Below are 22,266 nucleotides of genomic sequence, written 5' to 3'. Positions count from 1 at the left end.
CGGGACTCAATGTGGGCGGTGCACGAAAACAGATTTCCACAGCTCATGTGCTGCCTCCGAGGGGTCTGCTGGTAGAGCTGCGGTGGGGGCAACGAAAGCACACCATGGAATAATCTGAGTACAGCGCTCAGCCACCAAAACAAGCCATACAGATACCTGCCATGTTGTGGAGTCAACAGAAGTCAGAAAAAGCATTATAAATATTCACTTACCTTTGATGATCTTCATTGGAATGCACTCCCAGGAATCCCAGTTCCACAATAAATGTTTGTTTTGTTCGATAAAGTCCAACATTTATGTCCAAATACCTCCTTTTTGTTCCCGCATTTAGTTCACAAATCCAAATTCACAAGGCGCAGGTACTTAGTCCAGACGAAAAGTCAAAACAGTTCCATTACAGTTTGTAGAAACGTTGTTTTTATCATAAATCTTCAATAATATTCCAACCGGACAATTCATTTTTCTTTAGGTATGAAAGGGAACGCAGATCGCTCTCACTGCAGTGCGAGTGACTTAGCTCATGGCATTCTGCTAGACCCCTTAGTCAAACAGCTCTTATTCACTCCAGTAGAAGTAGAAGCCTCAAACAAGGTTCTAAAGACTGTTGACATCTAGTGGAAGCCTTGGGAAGTGTAACCAGACCAAATTTGCACTGTATCTTGGATAGGCAAACACTTGAAAACCTACAAACCTCAGATTTCCCACTTCCTGGTTGGATTTAATCTCAGGTTTTTGCCTGCCATATGAGTTCTGTTATACTCACAGACATAATTCTATCCAAATCTACTAATGATATGCATATCTTAGCAGGCAGTTTACTCTGGGCACCTTATTCATCCAAGCTACTCAATACTGCCCCCCAGCCATAAGAAGCTAAGGCTTCCCTCTCCCACTTTCTAAACTTACCCTGATAATAAAACGTAGCTCAATGTGCCTTTTAAGAGAACTGCTACTGTTTGGAGTGATACCTGTTCCAGAATGTCCCTGCCACATTTATCTGCCATTATTTTCATTAGCTGATCGGGCAGGCAAGGTTCTCCCTTGCTGCTCTTGGCTCCCATTGTGAAACTCCACTATACACACACACACACACACACACACACACACACACACACACACACACACACACACACACACACACACACACACACACACACACACACACACACACACACACACACACACACACACAAACACACAAAGCATCTGTGTTTAATTAGGAACGTCTTCCTTTCTTATAATTCCTAAAATTGTTTTTATATGTACAGTTGAAATCAGAGGTGTATATACACCTTAGCCAAATACATTTAAACTCAGTTTTTCAGAATTTCTGACATTTAATCCGAGTAAAAATTCACTTTCTTAGGTCAGGTAGGATCACCACTTTATTTTAAGAATGTGAAATGTCAGAATAATAGTAGAGAGAATGATGTATTTCAGCTTTTATTTCTTTCATCACATTCCCAGTGGGTCAGAAGTTTACATACACTCAATTAGTATTTGGTAGCATTGCCTTTGAATTGTGAATTTTGACCCATTCCTCCTGACAGAGCTGGTGTAACTGAGTCAGGTTTGTAGGCCTCCTTGCTCGTACGCACTTTTTCAGTTCTGCCCAGAAATTTTCTATGGGATTGAGGTCAGGGCTTTGTGGTTGCTACTCCAATACCTTGACTTTGTTTTCCTTAAGCCATTTTGCCACAACGTTGGAAGTATGCTTGGGGTCATTGTCCATTTAGAAGACCCATTTGTGACCAAGCTTTAACTCTGACTGATGTCTTGAGATGTTGCTTCAATATATCCACATAATTTTCCTCCCTCATGATGCCATTTATTATGTGAAGTACACCAGCCCCTCCTGCAGCAAAGCACCCCTACAACATGATGCTGCCACCCCCATGCTTCACGGTTGGGATAGTGTTCTTCGGCTTGCAAGCATCCTGTCACATTCTGACCTTAGTTCTTTTGTTATGTCTTTGCTTTAGTATGGTCAGGGCGTGAGTTGGGTGGGTGGTCCATGTTAGTTTTTCTATGATTTGCTATTTCTGTGTTTTACCTGGTATGGTTCTCAATCAGTGGCAGCTGTCAATCGTTGTCCCTAATTGAGAACCATATTTAGGGAGCCTGTTTTCTATTGTGTTTGGTGGGTGATTATTTTCTGTTTTCTGTTTTGTGTCTACACAAGACAGGACTGTTTCATTTTGTTCATTCTCCTTATGTTGTTTAGTGTTCTCGTGATAATAAATTATCAATATGGACACTTACCACACTGCACCTTGGTCCCCACCTTCTTCCACCAACCACGGCCACTACACCTCCCCCTTTTTCCTCCAAACATAACAATGGTCATTATGGCCAAGCAGTTCTATTTTTGTTTCATCAGACCAGAGGACATTTCTCCAAAAAGTACAATCTTTGTCCCCATGTGCAGTTGCAAACTGTAGTCTGGCTTTTTTTATGGCGGTTTTGGAGCAGTGGCTTCTTCCTTGCTGAGCGGCCATTCAGGTTATGTCGATATAGGACTTGTTTTACTGTAGATTTTGATACTTTTGTACCTGTTTCCTCCAGCATTTTTACAAGGTCCTTTGCTGTTGTTCTGTGATTGATTTGCACTTTTCGCACCAAATTACATTCATCTCTAGGAGACAGAACACATCTCCTTCCTGGGCAGTATGACTGCTGCGTGGTCCCATGGTGTTTATACTTGCGTACTATTATTTCTACAGATGAACGTGGTTTCTTCAGGCATTTGGAAATTGCTCACAAGGATCAACCAGACTTGTGGAAGTCTACAATTTTTTTCTGAGATCTTGGCTGATTTCTTTTGTTTTTTTCCATGATGTCAAGCAAAGAGGCACTGAGTTTGAAGGTATGCCTTGAAATACATCCACAGGTACACCGCCAATTGACTCAAATTATGTAAATTAGCCTATCGGAAGCTTCTGAAGCCATGACATCATTTTCTGGAATTTTCCAAGTTCTTTAAAGGCACAGTCAATTTAGTGTATGTAAACTTCTGACCCACTGGAATTGTGATACAGTGAATTATAAGTGAAATAATCTGTCTGTAAACAATTGTTGGGAAAATTACTTGTCATGCACAAAGTAGATAACCGACTTCCTAAAACTATCGTTTGTTAACAAGAAATATGTGTGGACTCCAGCCTAAGTGTATGTAAACTTCAACTGTATATATATATATATATATATATATATATATATATATATATATATATATATATATATATATATATATATATATATTCATATATATATTCATATATTCTTAATTATTATTTAATGTAATATTTTATTTTATACCCACATGGTAGTTTCTCTTAAGCAAATATCCAATGTAGGTTTTACATTCATAGCTGCTTTCCAATCATAACCAACTGTTTTACCACTACACTTCATTAATTTTCTTTTACAATATTTTTCTAACCTGCAGGAATATTTTCTTATTTCTATCTCAGAATTGTGCCCTGGGATCACATTACTCGTAACCGTGTCATGTCGTCCCATGGCCACTTCTCTGCTTCAACAGATAAACACAACCCCTGACTCTGATCAGGATACTTCTGCTTCAACAAAAAGATTACTACTTCAACAGGATGTTTGCCCTAAAATGACTTCTTTAATTAAAGATATTTCTGTTTTATTATAAGATTTCGTAATGAAAGATTCTAGGACATCCGCTATTCAGAAATAACTCTGCTACAACAAAGTTTCTAACCAGGGGTATCTTTTGCTCCAACAAAAGACCTAATGTGCACAACCTGTTGCCAGAACAGGATTTTCTATGATGTTTAAAAGAAAATCAGTCTCACCCTATAATTTATTTTATCTGTCTGGAATGGCGTATCCACTCACTGACGCTTCCTGCCGGTCCGAGGCGGGTCCCCCTCTGTTCCATTTTAGTTCGAATGTGGGCTCCCTTGCGCGCAGTTAACCTCGGTCTCCTCAGGAGCAATCAGCAAGCGGAGTTAGCCATCCCATCCTCATCGCCAAATTGTGGTAGCAAATCTATAGGAAGAGAGAGACTGTAGATTCCTTTTGCAACACCTTTATTATAAGATTTGCAAAAATGAAGCAATCAACCATTACCAAGAATGGTTCAGAGTTGAAAGCTTAACAAACCTAATCGTGTCTCTGCTTTTATAAAAAAAAAACACAACCTCTTTTGTCTATGTGGCAGTTTAGCAGATGTGTAGAACAGGGGCGGAACATAGTGTAAAAGGCGATTGGTCTGTGCAGATTAAGATAGGCCAAGGCTGATAATACGAGGGCTGAACCGTATTGCTGCGTTTTGGCACAGTTCTCACCATAATGTGCTCCTTCCTGCAAGGGTCCACACAGCTTAATTTCTGTAGATAGTAAACTCACGGGATATATCACATGCTGCGGTCGCACCTAACGGATCTTAGCTCTACGCCCAGTATTATGACTAAGTCACATAAAGACACGTTTGTATCAGGTTAGAAAAAGCACTAGCATATCACAGGAGACTATTCTTTAAGCAGCAAAACAAGGGATAGCATGACTAATTATGTAATTTTCCACTGCATTAGTGGAGTGACTCTCCTGAGCACCCAATTACATTACCACTGATGCTGTAGGCTGCCCTGCACCTGTGATTACTGCTGATTAGTTGATGAAGGCACCTTGATGCCGAAACGTTGGTAAATACCCATTAAATTGCTGGGAGATTATACATGGAGTGTGCAACTTCCTTTATTTTGAAACTGCTGATTAGTTGCCATGAATCAGTAGTGATTTGTAATCATTGTCGTCATCATCCATACCATTGATTTGCCGTACTTAATAAGTAATTCAATATGCAATACATGACAGATTACAAATTCAACCTGCCATAATAGGTTAGAGGTCAGGTCAATATTGAGTTTATTAGACTATTTTACTCAGTGACATGCCATTCCAAAGGCATGTGATTATTGTAGCCTAATGCCAAAGTGGTGGTCAATCCTACGACTAGCCACCATTGCCACTAGTAATAATCCTTTATCCACTTTGGCTCTGTGCATCAATACCTATTGACCCTTGACTGATGAAACAGCAATTGTGATTGATGAGATAGGATGTCATTCATACTCCCAGGACAGCTGTCACTAAGGGCAGAGATTAGGATCACACTTCCAGTCGTTTCCTCCACTTTTCATCCTATTTTTCCTCTCTTCCAGGGCAGAATAATCAAGGACATTACCTCAACATCTGTTGCCTGAGGCCCTACCATCAGCTAATATGCCTGACTGCATTCACTGTGGAACCATTACTTGTAATAGCAAAACAATCAGGCTTTATGGCCCTATAAGACGACGTACAATGGAATGGAGGCCGCATGTAATTTAATTCTTAAGGGATTGGCTCCACACATTAAGTCTTTGCCTGCAGCATACACACTGTACAGGCTCAACAGAGATGGAAATGGTGGTATGATAATGGCAATAACTGGGCTCAGTGGAGCCAGCGATAAACTAGGAATTGAATGGATGACCTAGGGCGGCTGGACTCTCACTCTGCGCCTCATTGATTTACTGTGGAGAGCTTCCTGCTTCATTATGAGGGACATATTGGTGTGGAAGAAATCCACGTGTTCATTTGATTAGAACCTATGTTAGCACACCCAGCCCTGAGGCCTTTCTTCAGGGTGTGGTTTGTAATTTAAGTTGGATGTATTGACATTTGATTGGTATTTGGTTAATAATAGTTCAAAACCTTTCAAAAGCTGCAGGGAAAAACTTAGTTAGTTGGACTTCAATATCCTGTTAAAAGGTCAGAACCAAATACAAAGAGACAAGCCTTAAAAAATACTATTGCTTAAGGATCAGTGGGACGCTGATGGCAGAGTGCCAAATTCAAATTAAATTACTATTAATATTTAACTTTCATGAAATCACAAGCGCAATACATCAAAATAAAGCTTAACTTGTTGTTAATCCATCTGCCGTGTCAGATTTCAAAAAGGCTTTACAGCGAAAGAAAACCATTCGATTATCTGAGGACAGCGCTCAGTACACAAAACATTACAAACAGTTAGCGGCCAAATAAATTAGTCACGAAAGTCAGAAATAGCAATAAAATTAATCACTTACCTTTGATGTTCTTTGAATGCTGCCCCCTATTCCAAAAAGGTTAAAGAGAGTCTGTTGTTAGCCTATGGGAGATACAGTGCATTCGGAAAGTATTCAGACAAATACTTATTCTAAAATTGATTACATTCAATGTTTTCCTCATCAATCTACAAACAATACTATATAATGCCAAAACTAAATTCCCATATTTAGACTCTGTGGAGATGGGAGAACCTTCCAGAAGCACAACCATCTCTGCAGCACTCCACCAATCAAGCCTTTATGGTGGAGTTGCCAGACGGAAGTCACACAACAGTAAAAAGCACATGACAGTCCACTTGGAGTTTGCCAAAAGCACCTAAAGGACTCAAACCATGAGAAACAAGATTCTCTGGTCTGATGAAACCAAAGTTGAACTCTTTGGACTGAACGCCAAGCATCACGTCTGGAGGAAACCTGGCACATCCCTACGGTGAAGCATGGTGGTGATACATCATGCTGTGAGGATGTTTGTCAGCGGCAGGGACTGGGAGACTAGTCAGGATCGGGGGAAAGATGAACGGAGCAAAGTACAAAGACGTCCTTGATGAAAACCTGCTCCAGAGCGCTCAGGACCTCAGACTTTACAAATGCACTGTATCTACAGTATGCAGTGAGTAACAAATAATTTTCTCTTTATTGGTTCTGTGCTGTTCCTATAGCAGTAATGCAAACAATACATGATAGTCTCTGGATGACAAATGTTTCTGTGTACTCTTGGTACCCTAAGCGGTTGTTGATCCACTGAGGCAGCCAGGTAAGATGATAATTTAACACCCTATTACTGCCCGGAGAGTTATGTACATGTTTATGAGGGCATTTGTGATAAATCATGGCTGCTGCACACTACAACCACATGTAGTACATCAAGAAGAAACATAACAACTTCCTGCAAAGTATACCATAGCACAACAGTGTTAAAAAGTACAATGATGTATAGTACACAACAGCTAAAGTGGATCCTTAGTAAATCGGCAGACACTAAAACCTCATGCCCTTGTCCGTCTTATTGAGTTAGACTGCTGTGGGAGAGCGTCCTTTACTTCAGCACTAATATCCAAATAACTTCTGGTAGGGAGGGAGAGGGCTTGAAATTAAGTTGTGGGCTGTAAAACTGTTAGCTTTAATGTTGACTTTCATATGCATCCATGATGAGAGAGGTATTTAAAAAGCAGTGATTATACCGTTTGAGTGGTTTCTGTAATGCTTAACCGTTTATCGACAGCCTAATGCTCTGTTGCTCAGTCTCTCAGCCTGGTCTCATAGACTAGACGTAACATAGTAAATGTATGATATATAATGTTTGGTATGGTTACATTAGACAGAAGGTTACTTTAGGCTATTTTAGATAATTAGAAACTTTGCAACTACTTACTACGTTTTAGCTAATTTGCAACTACTTAGCATATTAGCTAACCCTTCCCCTTACCCTAACATAGGACTCTTACTGTGACCATATTACCGCCACACCGGTGGTGACGAGTCATAATCACAGTCAAATTCCATGTGACAGTTTAGACACGGAAGCTCTGATGCTGCAGACGGTCATTAGTAGTCTACCAAACTTGCTAACTGCCTGGTACTCAGCAATCTATTGTCCCTCTAATCACTCTGACATGAATGCAAATGTGGTCGAAAATCGAAATCAAACACTTCATGAGAGACCATGAGCTGATGTTGTACAACATTTCTAAAGGCTATGGAATTGCATGAGAAAACAGAGTTTTGGTGGCCTCTATTAAAAAGAGGAGGATCCCATCAGCTTTCTATAGGTTAGGCCTACTATATTTATTTATCCACTTTTGATGGGTGACACTATTAGCCTGTCACTTGTGAATGACATATTATAACTATTGAATGATGGCCAGCGTGTGCAGTAAGGCAAGAAACAGTGCATGACTTTTTTTTGTGAATTGTTCAAATCATAGACATAAACCTCATATAGCCTAGCCCATAGGCCTGTATGTTTTGATAAGGTTTGTATCACAACTAAAGTGGCCAAATAACTTCTCAAAATTAAGCACATTAATCTGCTTTACAACCGGTGTAGAGCCTAACTGGAATACATAGGCAACAGTGAATTTCAAATTTGGTGAAGATAATTTTCACCATAAAAATACACCTTTATAATAAAGCATTACTTGCGTTATAAGCGTTGCTGCGCTTATAACGTGAAGAAATAGCCTAATAGTTTATCAATGTTTTAAACTAAACGTTCTGATCTGTTGCATCAGCCTCATTGCTTCTAAACACTTTTTTGATGCTAGTGGTTGTATTCATTTTTGGAGTTGACCAATTGAATAGGTCTCTTTTGTACTATGAGGGATTGTAGATTGACATACGCTAATGCTTTTTCTGTTCGTTAGGCCTACTCATCTTGTTGGTTGACAAAAAGTAAATTTGGACAGTTCTTCCTTCTAACATCTTCAATATGCACCTCGGATGCACGCAGTTGCATCCCCAATGTGTCTGTCTTCACTGTGAGAAGGACCTAATCTCATGATGGGCTTTGGCTAATAAGAATTGAGATATCTGAGAGAGCCATGTGAGTGAGAGGTGCTTTGGACCCTAACCTTTTAAGCTAAGCCTTCCGCTAACCCTAACCTTAACCCTTTAATCTAACTCCTAAAAGTAGCCCTAACCTTATCCATATCCCCTAACCTAGCTGAAGTTAGCCAGCTAGCTAATGTCAGCATTAGCCACTTAGCCACCTAGCTAACATCAGCCACATCAAATCAGAATTCGTAACATATCAAACGTTTGGCAAATTCGTAACATGTACATTTTGCAAATTTTGCACATATCATACAAATTGTAATTCGAAACATCCACAAATTAATACATACCATACGAAATGTAACATATCATAGTATATAGAGCATCTGGGACTTACGTACAGAATAATACGAAATGCTCTGAGACCAGGTTGAGTGTTTGCACACTCAGCCCCAAAAGTGGTTGTCTCAGGAGCAGCACGCTACACTCTGCCTTTTAGTCCTGTGTCTGGGGGAGCAGGAACGGAAGAGGTACACTCTTCGGCTGTCCCCATAGTATAACCGTTTTTATTCCAGGTAGAACCGTTTTTGGTTCCATGTAGAACTCTTTTGGGTTCCACGTAGAACCCTCTGTGTAAGGGTTCTACATGGAACTCAAAAGGCTTCTACCTGGAACAAAAAATAGTTATTCAAAGGGTTCTCCTATGGGGACAGCCAAAGAACCCAAAGAGTGTAGTGACTGGTTTAAAGCAGGAGAGCAGTAGTGTAAGCTGAAATTTGTTTTGAAATGTTTCTACCTGCGTGTTGACACAACCTAACAGCTCATTTCCACTCCGACTGTTCCTCCAAATCATATTAATGAGTAAAGGATTGAGTCAGACATACTAAACAGTAGGGATCCCCATGGGGTCCTTGTCTTTGCTTTCTGTTTTTAAAGATGGCTGTCACCCTCTGGCTGTCACGCTCTGCAGACATGGAGTCTATTTCTCAGCTTTGTTATGCTTGATATACAGACTACTGTTGTAATTTACAGTAACAGCAATCAGATTCAACAATCGAAGATGCCACACATTGTTGGTATTAACACACCTACAGTAGATCTCTAGGAGTGAGGCAGGCATTTTGGCTAACTATCTTATCTTTCTAGGCTTTACCTTAGACCACCTCTGTCTGTCACTATCGCTTTATTGTTGGTCCGGTGTTTTTTAAAAGTATATTTTTGCTGTCATGGTGTTTTTTCAACAGACTCCAGGATTTCGTGTTATCTGTACTGGACCTCAGGAATATAATCTCAGAGAGGATGCTGGACCAGTGAGGCAGAGCAGAGTGGGCCTGCGCTCCGACAGGCAGGGGCCTGTTTTATAGCTCCTATTACGGACATGGTTAGCTCAATCCATCATCCACGCCAACTAATGATTGCTACCATACATCCTATGTAGCACAATTCTTTTAAGGACAGGGAAGTTGAAGCCCATTCATCTTGCTGCTCTGGACTAATAGCGGTTTGACAACTGGTACAGAGGCAATTCTTCTCCTCACTATAACATTAACAGACCAGCTCTGAAATGGAACTGGGCCTCGTTTCCCAGTAACTAAAGCATTACAATGATTGTAGCAGGTACATCGTTATTTACGAGCCAACTTTTTAAGAGTGTTTCCCAAACAAGCATGTAGAGAGAAAATTCGCTAAGTGCATCGTTAGACCATGTGTCGATACTGACAGGATCAAAAGAAAAGCAGTGCTGCCCTCGGATCAGCTTTCTCCATTCAAATCTTACCTGAACATTAGAATCATTCCCACCTATTGCTGCAAATAGTCTATTGTGGCGGCTTATTATACTTACCCAATAATAATGCAGTAAATCACAGATTGGGCACATCATTGCGCACATGTTGTCACATCATGAAACACATTGAGGCACAAATTACAGACAGTAGCCTAGTCTCAAAGTAGAACTCAATTGGTTGAACATGAAAGTGATTTTAATATGATTTAAATTGCCTATAGTATATAGATCCATGTAGACTACGTATCTTTTAATACAGTCATTTCGGTTTTCTTTTTAAACATAATTTTATTCTTCACTTGTTTGTAAGAATTGCAAAGCTTTTGGCAACTTTGTATTTGTAGCAGTGGGGTAAAGTACTTAAATAAAAATTACTTTAAAGTACGACTTAAAGGAAAACACCACCCAAAGACTATCTTTTGGTATTTGTTTCATTAGTCCATTGTTGATATAGTCCCAAAAGGTTTTGCTTGTCAGAAATCAAGTTTTCAAGATATGTGACTTTCAAAATACAGAAATCATCCCTGTATGATGCATTTCCATCATATGATGCACCGTTTTGCATCATATGATACAAAATGCATCTACCCGGATGATTTCTGTGTTTTGAAAGTTACATATCTTGAAACTTGATTGCTGACAAGCAAAACATTTGGGTGGAGTTTTCCTTTAAGTTATTTTTTAGGGCATCTGTACCTTACTATTTATATTTTTTACAACTTTTACTTCACTTAATTCCTAAAGAAAATAGTATAAAGTATATTCCATATATTTCCCCTGACATCCAAAAGTACTTGATACATGTTGAATGCTTAGCAGGACAGGAAAAATTGGCAAGTTCACACACTTATCTAGAGAACATCCCTGGTCATCCTACTGCCTCAGACCAGGCAGACTCACTAAACACACATGCTTCGTTTGTAAATGAAATTACATTTTGTCTGAGTGTTGGAGTGTGCCCCTGGCTATCTCTATATTGAAAAACAAAAAAATGGTGCCAACTAATTTGCTTAATATAAGGAATTTGAAATAATGTACACTTTTACTTTTGATACTTAAGTATATTTAAAACCAAATCCTTTTGGACTTTTATTTTAATGTGTGTCTTTCAATCTTACTTGAGTTATTTTCTATTAAGGTATTTTTACTTTAACTCAAGTATGACAATTGGATACATTTTCCAACACTGATTTGTAGTCAACTTTGTTCTGAAGTTATCTGGGAAGCAAGGCCCTGATCTGCATCTCTACTTCTACCCTCTAAACCAAACCTAAAGTTCCCTGCCACAGCTGTGTGTGTAGACTTGCACACTAAGACTCATTAGTCATTGCAAACATGTCACAATCTATTTGCAAATGTACTTTTAAACTGCAATTAATTGTAGCAGCTGGAGTGGAGTATTTATAACCCAAGTAGAATACTAATGAAAACAGCTCTGCTTGACCAATTATACCACATTTTTCATGCACAACATTTACTTTGTGTGTGTGTGTGCAGTGTCAAATCAAAGTTTATTAGTCACATGCACAGGATACAGCATGTGTAAACAGTAGGGTGAAATGCTAACTTGTTTTCTAATGCAGTATTAGATATCAAAGGTAAGAAAATAAGATAAAATACAAACACAAAATAAATAAAAACACACAAAAATGTACTCTTTATACAGGGTCAGTGCCAATACCTTATCAATGTGCAAGGATATTGGTGGTAGTTTAGGTAGATATGTACAAGTAACCAAGTGTAAAAATGTCTGTTAGCAGGAAAAATAATAATGATAATAGTTTTTTTTATTGCTTTGGTGGAGTTTTGTGATACATTTTCACAACAGATCATCAACAAGGCAGTTGTTTCAGAGCTCTAAGCACATTTTTAATTGACTAAGTAAAACACACAAAATCATACAGTCACTTTTTCACCAAATTTAGTCAGTGTTTAATCTAGAAATACATGTTCCACATTCCAATGCATTTGTGTAAAGTAATTGCTTTTCACAATGCAATGCTCACTTTACTTTTGATGCGATTCTCGTCTCTTTAGTTAAAATACGTTTTACTATTACTTAATCCAACTGATCTTTTAAAAAATGGTCTTCATTCTACACACGATCCCCCATAATGAAAAAGTGAAAATAGGTTTTCATAAAGAGAAATAACTTATTTACAAAAGTATTGTTATGCGACTCAAAATTGAGCTGAGGTGCATCCTGTTTCCATTGGCCATCCTTGATATGTTTCTACAACTTGATTGGAGATCACCTGTGGTAAATTCAATTGATTGGACATGATTTGGAAAGGCACACACCTGTCCATATATGGTCCCACAGTTGACAGTGCATGCCAGAGCAAAAACCAAAACATGAGGTCAAAGGTAATGTCCGTAGAGCTCCAAGACAGGATTGTGTTGAGGCACAGATCTGGGGAAGGGTACCAAAACATTTCTGCAGCATTGAAGGTCCCCAAGAACACAGTGGTCGCCATCATTCTTAAATGGAAGATGTTTGGACATCCAATACTCTTCCTGTCAACTCCTTATATAGACAGGTGTGTGTCATGTCTTGTTATGTCTGTTCCTGTCCTTTCTCTTCACTCTCTCTCTCTGCTGGTCTTTTTAGGTTACCTTCTCTGTCTCTCATTCTTCAGCTGTTCTACATCTCCTCTAACTAGCTCATTCACTCTTTCACACCTGTTCTCTCTTCCCCCTCTGATTAGGTCTCTATTTCTTTCTCTGTTCCTGCTACTTTCAGGGTCTGATTCTTGTTTGTGTTTTTTGATGCCAGAAGCAAGCTGTCGTCTCGTTTGCTTCCACCTTGTCCTGTCCTGTCGGAGTCTGCCTGGCAGGTGATTCCTGCACTATACTAACGTTCTTTTTGTTCCGCTGTCAACGTTGGAAGAGGATTTATGCCATTCCTGTTTTTCATTAAAGAACTCTGTTTTCTGTTAAAACCGCTTTTGGGTCTTCACTCAAGTTCATAACAGAAGAATCAGACCAAGAATGGACCCAGCGGCTCCGGACCCTTTTCACTCCGCCGTGAGATCCAGGGAGCGATGCTAGGCAGACACGAGGAGGAATTGTCTGCTGCTCGACATGCCGTTGAGACCCTGGCCGTCCAAGTCTCCGACCTCACAAGACAGGTTCACCAACTCCACCTCGATCCACCGCCCACTTCCGGGGTTTCCGAGTCTCCGGAGCCCAGGATCAACAACCCGCCGTGTTACTCTGGGGAGCCCACTGAGTGCCGCTCATTCCTCACTCAGTGTGACGTGGTGTTCTCTCTCCAGCCCAACACTTACTCCAGGAGCGCAGCCCGCATCGCCTACGTCATTTCTCTCCTTGTGACGGGCGCGTGAGTGGGGCACGGCAGTCTGGGAGGCGAGGGCTGAGTGTATTAACCAGTATCAAGACTTTAAGGAGGAGATGATACGGGTTTTGACCGTTCTGTTTTTGGGGAGGAGGCTTCCAGGGCCCTGTCTTCCCTATGTCAGGGGAATCGATCCATAACGGATTATTCTATTGAGTTTCGCACTCTCGCTGCCTCAAGTGACTGGAACGAGCCGGCTTTGCTCGCTCGTTTTCTGGAGGGTCTCCTCGTCGAGGTTAAGGACGAGATCCTCTCCCGGGAGGTTCCTTCCGGTCTGGACTCCTTAATAGCTCTCGCTATTCGCATAGAGCGACGGTTTGATCTTCGTCGCCGAGCTCGTGGAAAGGAGCTCGCGTTCTCCGCTGCTCCCCCTCCACATCACTGCCACCTGCCGCATCACTGCCACCCTCCTCCGCCGGCTCGGATGCTGAGCCTATGCAGCTGGGGGGTATCCGCATCTCGGCCAAGGAGAAGGAACGGAGAATCACCAATCGCCTCTGTCTCTACTGCGGCTCCGCTGGTCATTTTGTCACCTCATGTCCAGTAAAAGCCAGAGCTCATCAGTAAGAGGAGGGCTACTGGTGAGCGCAACTACTCAGGCCTCTCCTTCTGGATCACGCAGTACTTTTCCGGTCCATCTCCGCTGGCCCGGTTCATCTGCTTCCTGCAGTGCCTTGATAGACTCTGGGGCGGAGGGCTGTTTTATGGACGAGACCTGGGCTCGGGAACATGACATTCCTCTCAGACAGTTAGGGAGCCCACGGCCTTGTTCGCTTTAGATGGTAGTTCTCTCCCCAAGATTCAGCGTGAGACGCTGCCTTTAACCCTCACTGTCTCTGGTAATCATAGCGAAACCATTTATTTTTTAATTTTTCGTTCACCTTTTACACCTGTTGTTTTGGGTCATCCCTGGCTAGTGCGCCATAACCCTTCTATTAATTGGTCTAGTAATACTATCCTATCCTGGAATGTTTCTTGTCATGTAACCTGTTTAATGTCTGCTATCCCTCCTGTTTCCTCTGTCTCTACTTCACAGGAGGAGCCTGGCGATTTGACAGGGGTGCCGGAGGAGTATCACGATCTGCGCACGGTGTTCAGTTGTTCAAGGCCACTTCTCTCCTCCACACCGGTCGTATGACTGTAGTATTGATCTCCTTCCGGGAACTACTCCCCCGGGGTAGATTATACTCTCTGTCGGCTCCCCGAACGTAAGGCTCTCGAGGATTATTTGTCGGTTTCGCTCAACGCCGGTACCATTGTCTCCTCCTCCTCTCCCGCCGGAGCGGGGTTTTTTTTTGTTCAGAAGAAGGACGGGTCCCTGCGCCCATGCGTGGATTATCGAGGGCTGAATGACATAACAGTTAAGAATCGTTATCCGCTTCCTCTTATGTCTTCAGCCTTCAAGATCCTGCAGGGAGCCAGGTTTTTCACCAAATTGGACCTTCGTAACGCCTACCATCTCGTGCGCATCAGGGAGGGGGACGAGTGGAAGACGGCGTTTAACACTCCGTTAGGGCACTTTGAATACCGGGTTCTTCCTTTCGGCCTCGTTAACGCTCCAGCTGTCTTTCAGGCACTAGTTAACGACGTCCTGAGAGACATGCTGAACATTTTTGTTTTCGTTTACATGGACGATATCCTGATTTTTTTCTCCGTCTCTCTCGATTCATGTTCAGCACGTGCGACGCGTCCTCCAGCGCCTTTTTGGAGAACTGTCTTTATGTGAAGGCTGAGAAGTGCATTTTTCATGCCGCCTCTGTCCCTTTTCTCGGTTCCGTTATTTCCGCTGAGGGCATTAAGATGGATCCCGCTAAGGTCCAGGCTGTCATTGATTGGCCCGTTCCTAAGTCACGCGTCGAGCTGCAGCGCTTTCTGGGCTTCGCTAATTTCTATCGTCGTTTCATCCGTAATTTCGGTCAGGTGGCAGCTCCCCCTCACAGCCCTTACTTCTGTTAAGACGTGCTTTAAGTGGTCCGTTTCCGCCCAGGGAGCTTTTGATCTTCTTAAAAATCGTTTTACATCCGCTCCTATTCTTGTTACACCTGACATCTCTAGCCAGTTTGTTGTTGAGGTTGACGCAGCGTCAGAGGTGGGCGTGGGAGCCATTCTTTCTCAGCGCTCTTCTCTGACGGCAAGGTCCATCCTTGCGCGTTTTTCTCTCATCGCTTATCGCCGTCAGAACGTAACTATGATGTTGGTAATCGCTGAAACTGCTCGCCATCCGCTTAGCCCTAGGCGAATGGCGACAGTGGTTGGAGGGGGCGACCGTTCCTTTTGTCGTTTGGACTGACCATAGGAACCTTGAGTACATCCGTTCAGCCAAACGACTTAATGCGCGTCAGGCTCGTTGGGCTCTGTTTTTCGCTCGTTTCGAGTTTGTTATTTCTTATCGTCCGGGCTCAAAAACACCAAGCCTGATGCTTTATCTCGTCTCTTCAGTTCTTCTGAGGTCTCCACCGACCCCGAGGGATTCTCCCTGACGGGCGTGTTGTCGGGTTGACTGTCTGGGGAATTGAGAGGCAGGTAAAGCAAGCACTCGTCACACTCCGTCGCCGCGAGCTTGTCCTAGGAACCTTCTGTTCGTTCCCGTTCCTTGTCCGGCCGTTCTTCAGTGGGCCCACTCTGCCAAGTTAGCCGGCCACCCCGGCGTTCGGGTACGCTCGCTTCCATTCGCCAGCGTTTCTGGTGGCCCACTCGGGAACGTGACGCGCGTCGATTTGTCGCCGCTTGTTCGGTCTGCGCGCAGACTAAATCTGGGAACTCTCCCCCTGCCGGCCGTCTCAGACCGCTTCCCATTCCCTCTCGACCGTGGTCTCACATCGCTTTAGATTTTATCACCGGACTGCCTTCATCAGCGGGGAAGACAGTTATTCTTACGGTTGTCGATAGATTCTCTAAGGCGGCTCATTTCATTCCTCTCGATAAGCTCCCTTCTGCTAAGGAGACGGCTCAGATCATTATCGAGAATGTTTTCCGAATTCATGGCCTTCCGTCTGACGTCGTTTCCGACAGAGGCCCGCAGTTCACGTCTCAATTTTGGAGGGAGTTTTGCCGTTTGATTGGGGCTTCCGTCAGTCTCTCGTCCGGCTTTCATCCCCAGTCTAACGGTCAAGCCGAACGGGCCAATCAGACTGTTGGTCGCATTTTACGCAGTCTTTCTTTTCGTAACCCTGCGTCTTGGTCAGAACAGCTCCCTGGGCAGAGTACGCCCACAACTCGCTTCCCTGCGTCTGCTACCGGTCTATCCCCTTTTCAGTGTAGCCTCGGGTACCAGCCTCCGCTGTTCTCATCTCAGCTCGCCGAGTCCTGCGTCCCCTCCGCTCAGGCTTTTGTCCAGCGTTGCGAGCGCACCTGGAAGGGGGTCAGGTCGGCACTTTGCCGTAATAGGGCGCAGACTGTGAGGGCCGCTAATTGCGTAGGACCAAGAGTCCTAGATATTGTTGCGGTCAGAGAGTATGGCTCTCCACTCAGAACCTTCCCCTTAAGACAGCTTCTCGCAAGTTGGCCCCGCGGTTCATTGGTCCGTTCCGTATTTCCCAGGTCATTAATCCTGTCGCAGTGCGACTTCTTCTCCCGCTATCTTCGTCGCGTTCACCCGGTCTTCCATGTCTCCTGTGTTAAGCCCGTTCTTCGCGCCCCCGCTCGTCCCTCCCCCCATCCTTGTCGAGGGCGCACCCATCTACAGGGTTCGTAAGATTTTGGACATGCGCCCTCGGGGCCGTGGTCATCAGTACCTAGTGGATTGGGAGGGGTCGGTCCTGAGGAGAGGAGTTGGGTTCCCTCTCGGGACGTGCTGGACCGTTCGCTGATCGATGATTTCCTCCGTTGCCGCCAGGTTTCCTCCTCGAGTGCGCCAGGAGGCGCTCGGTGAGTGGGGGTACTGTCATGTCTTGTTATGTCTGTTCCTGTCCTTTCTCTTCACTCTCTCTGCTGGTCTTTTTAGGTTACCTTCTCTGTCTCTCATTCTTCAGCTGTTCTACATCTCCTCTAACTAGCTCATTCACTCTTTCACACCTGTTCTCTCTTCCCCCTCTGATTAGGTCTCTATTTCTTTCTCTGTTCCTGCTACTTTCAGGGTCTGATTCTTGTTTGTGTTTTTTGATGCCAGAAGCAAGCTGTCGTCTCGTTTGCTTCCACCTTGTCCTGTCCTGTCGGAGTCTGCCTGGCAGGTGCTTCCTGCACTATACTAACGTTCTTTTTGTTCCGCTGTCAACGTTGGAAGAGGATTTATGCCATTCCTGTTTTTCATTAAAGAACTCTGTTTTCTGTTAAAACCGCTTTTGGGTCTTCACTCAAGTTCATAACAGGTGTGTGCCTTTCCCAATCAATCGTATTTACCACAGGTGGATTCCAATAAAGTTGTAGTAACATCTCAAAGATGATTAATGGAAACAGGATGCATCTGCGCTCAATTTTGAGTCTCATAGCAAAGCGTCTGAGTAGTTATATAAATAAGCTTTTTTTTGTTTTTTATTTTTTTATAAATTAGCAAAAATGTCTATAAACCTGTTTTCACTTTGTCATTATGGGGTATTGTGTGTAGATTGATGAGGAAAACATTGAATGTAATGCAATTTTGGAATAAGGCTGTAATGGAACAAAATGTGGAAAAAGTCAAGGGGTCTGAATATTTTCCGAATGCACTGTATGTCAAGCTTGGATTCGCCAATTCCCCAGATGCATGAACAATGAGGATATTTACTGTGATTTGGACGAGAACCGATGGCCAAATGTTCAAGACAGGCTTGATGCAAACTAGTGCCAGCTAAACATTGTTTCTGTCATTTGTTTCATTGGTTACATTGTAAAATATGTCTTCAATGATCACACCTTTGATCACACATGGGATAGAAATTATGTAAAATTTGATGTTCAGTCAATTTTAATGGGTAGTGTAAGTATATTGCTTAATGTGAAATCAGTGTAATGTACAGTACTGTAACATACTACATTCAAAGGGTCATTTATAAACATGTATCTTGAATGTTTTGCTATTGGATTAACTGGTTGTTAAAATAACTAAATTGAGAAGATATCATTATGTTGTGTTTTGGTGATTAAATCAATGTACTCATTAAATTTCACAGTAAACTTATATTTTGGATTGAAATGTATGGTAAAATGAATGCATAATGAAAGGTTTTGAATGTACTGTAAGACTGGCTGTGTGACAAGTGTTACCAGTTTGGAGTTTTGTACTTAGAGTTTTGAAAATTAGTACCAAAACTATAGACAAAAACTGTTATAAGAAATAGTAGCAGCAGCGCATATGGTGAAAGTGTGTGTGCATGTGTGATTGTGTATGGGCGTCAACATGTGCGAAAATGTCAGTGTCAGTTTAAACGTGTGAATTTGTGGGTAGAGACCTGTGAGTGTGCATGGAGTCAGTGCAGATAGAGTCAGTGCAGATAGAGTCAGTGCAGACAGTCCGTGGGTGACGGTGGGCAGCCATTGATTAGCTGTTCAACAGTCTTATTGCTTGGGGATGGAAGATGTCTGTGAGCCTGTTGGTCCGAGACCTGATACTCTGGTACCGCCTGCCGGATGGTAGTGGAGAGAAAAGTACATGGCTGCGGTGGCTGAAGTATTTGGCAATTTTCCGGGCTTCCTCAAACACCGCCTGGTATAAATGTCTTGGATGGCTGGGAGCTTGCATCAGTATACATATAATTCAAGTAAAATGGTGCCGCTAAGATAACAACTGATTCCACTTCGAAACACCATTTCGATGAATTTTATAATATGAAATCATATCAATCCAGTCATGACTGATTCAATCTTAATTATCCCTCCCTCCCTCCCACTCTCTCACTCTCTCCATCTAGCCTTCGTTCTAAGCTGTGCCTTCCCTAAGGAGCCAGCCAATGGGGAAGTATCAGTGACTCACCTCCATGCTGGGGGAGAAGCCTACTTCCAGTGTCTGACCGGATACCAGCTGCAAGGCCCCACCATGCTCACCTGTCGCAACGCCACTACACCTTACTGGAGTGGAAAGGAGCCCAAATGCCTGGGTAAGAGCCAACAACACTGCTTCCTTCCTGCCAAACAAACACACAAACACACACACACACACACACACACACACACACACACACTGTTAAGGCTTCTAGGAATAGTGGGTGGAGGAGTCAGACGCAGAGAGCAGGTTAGTTCCGAACCGTGGATCTTATTTCCAAAGACAGTGAAAACGGACATGCCAAACACAAGGGCGCATTAAATAACCCGTCCAAACAAACAGGACTAAAACTGTCCGGAAAAATAGAGACCACAAAATAATCCAACACCATGAACAGAGAACAAGCCCGCACAATAGCCAGCGGGTCTAGTGCCCTTAAATAGCCTACAAACAAAACTTAACTCAAAACAGGTGTAAACAATTAGACCAAACTAACAGAAACAAAAGAAAGGGAATCAATGGCAGCTAGTAGGCCGGCGACAACGAGCGCCGCCCGAACAGGAAGAGGCACCATCTTCGGCGGGATTCGTGACACACACATACTATACGTCCAGCACCAACAGAGATGGCCGCCTCGCTTCGCATTCCTAGGAAACTATGCAGTATTTTGTTTTTTCTATGTGTTATTTCTTACATTGCTACCCCAGGAAATCGTAGCTTTTATTACATACAGTCTGGAGGAACTTTTGGATATAAGAGCAACGTCAACTCACCAACATTACTGACGGAGCGGTCTTCTGTTCAGGCTCCGTAAACGGGCACATCACGCACCGCTCCCGAGCATACTACTCGCCAATGTCCAGTCTCTTGACAACAAGGTAGACGAAATCCAAGCAAGGGTTGCCTTCCAGAGAGACATCAGAGACTGTAGCATTCTTTGTTTCACTGGAAACCACATAACCTGAGGCGGCAGGGTAGCCTAGTGGTTCGAGCATTGGTCTAGTAACCGGAAGGTTGCAAGTTCAAACCCCCGAGCTGACAAGGTCGTTCTGTCGTTCTGCCCCTGAACAGGCAGTTAACCCACTGTTCCTAGGCTGTCATTGTAAATACGAATGTGTTCTTAACTGACTTGCCTAGTTAAATAAAGGTAAACATAAATAAACATTTATTGTAGCTGGGGATTTTAACAAGGCTAATCTGAAAACAAGGCTCCCTAAATTCTATCAGCATATTGATTGTACGACCCGGGCTGGCAAAACCCTGGATAATTGTTATTCTAACTTCCGCGACACATATAAGGCCCTCCCCTGCCCTCCTTTCGGAAAAGCTGACCACGACTCCATTTTGTTGCTCCCAGCCTATAGACAGAAACTAAAACAGGAAGCACTCGTGCTCAGGTCTGTTCAACGCTGGTCTGACCAATCAGATTCCATGCTTCAAGATTGCTTCAATCACGTGGACTGGGATATGTTCCGCATAGCGTCAAACAACAACATTGATGAATACGCTGATTCATTGAGCAAGTTTATTAGCAAGTGCCTCGGTGATGTTGTACCCTCAGCGTCTATTAAAACATTCCCAAACCAAAAACCGTGGATTGATGGCAGCATTCACGCAAAGTGCGAACCACTGCTTTTAATCAGGGCAATATGAATGGAAACATGACCGAATACAAACAGTGTAGCTATTCCCACCACAAGGCAATCAAACAAGCTAAGCGTCAGTATAGAGACAAAGTAGAGTCGCAAATCAACGGCTCAGACACGAGAGGTATGTAGCAGGGACTACAGTCAATCACGGACTACAAAATAAAAATCCGCCCCGTCGCGGAACATGATGTCTTGCTCCCAGACAGACTAAACAACTTCTTTGCTCGCTTTGAGGACAATTCAGTGGCACTGACAAGGCCCGCTACCAAAACCTGTGGGCTCTCCTTCACTGCAGCCAACATGAGTAAAACATTTAAACGTGTTAACCCTCGCAAGGCTGCAGGCCCAGGGGGCATCCCCAGCTGCGTGGTCAGAGCATGCGCAGACCAGCTGGCTGGTGTGTTTATGGGCATGTCCAGTCTGCTGTTCCCACATGCTTCAAGATGGCCACCATTGTTCCTGTTCCCAAGAAAGCAAAGGTAACTGAGCTAAATGACTACCGCCCCGTAGCACTCACTTCCGTCATCATGAAGTGCTTTGTAGAGACGAGTCAAGGACCATATCACCTCCACCCTACCTGACACCCTAGACCAACTCCAGTTTGCTTACCGCCCCAATAGGTCTACAGACGACACAATCACAATCATACTGCACACTGCCCTAACCCATCCTGACAAGAGGAATACCTACAGTATGTAAGAATGCTGTTCATCGACTACTGCTCAGCATTTAACACCATAGTACCCTCCAAACTCGTCATTAAGCTCCCTGGGTCTCGACCCCGCCATGTGCAACTGTCCTGAACTTCCTAATGGGCCACCGCCAGGTGGTGAGGGTAGGTAACAACATCTCCACCCCACTGATCCTCAACACTGGGGCCCCACAAGGGTGCGTTCTCAGCCCTCTCCTGAACTCCCTGTTCACCAACGACTGCGTGGCCATGCACGCCTCCA

At 43.3% G+C, this 22,266-nt stretch overlaps 1 protein-coding gene across 4 annotated transcripts in view; it reads left to right on the top strand.

Annotated features, from left to right (window-relative positions):
• The window catches only part of LOC135550488 (seizure protein 6 homolog), a 225,646-nt gene that overhangs the window by 161,696 nt on the left and 41,684 nt on the right, over positions 1-22,266 (top strand). For all 4 annotated transcript variants that reach the window (XM_064981358.1, XM_064981356.1, XM_064981357.1 and 1 more), the window contains exon 5: positions 19,594-19,779. In XM_064981358.1, coding sequence (XP_064837430.1) covers positions 19,594-19,779 — 186 coding nt within the window. The remainder of the gene's footprint in view (positions 1-19,593; positions 19,780-22,266) is intronic.

This window comes from Oncorhynchus masou, chromosome 12 (genome assembly GCF_036934945.1).
Source record: "Oncorhynchus masou masou isolate Uvic2021 chromosome 12, UVic_Omas_1.1, whole genome shotgun sequence".
Lineage (NCBI taxonomy): Eukaryota > Metazoa > Chordata > Actinopteri > Salmoniformes > Salmonidae > Oncorhynchus > Oncorhynchus masou.
The sequence above is the reverse complement of the archived record's forward strand: the minus strand, read 5'-3'. Positions and strand labels throughout refer to the sequence as shown.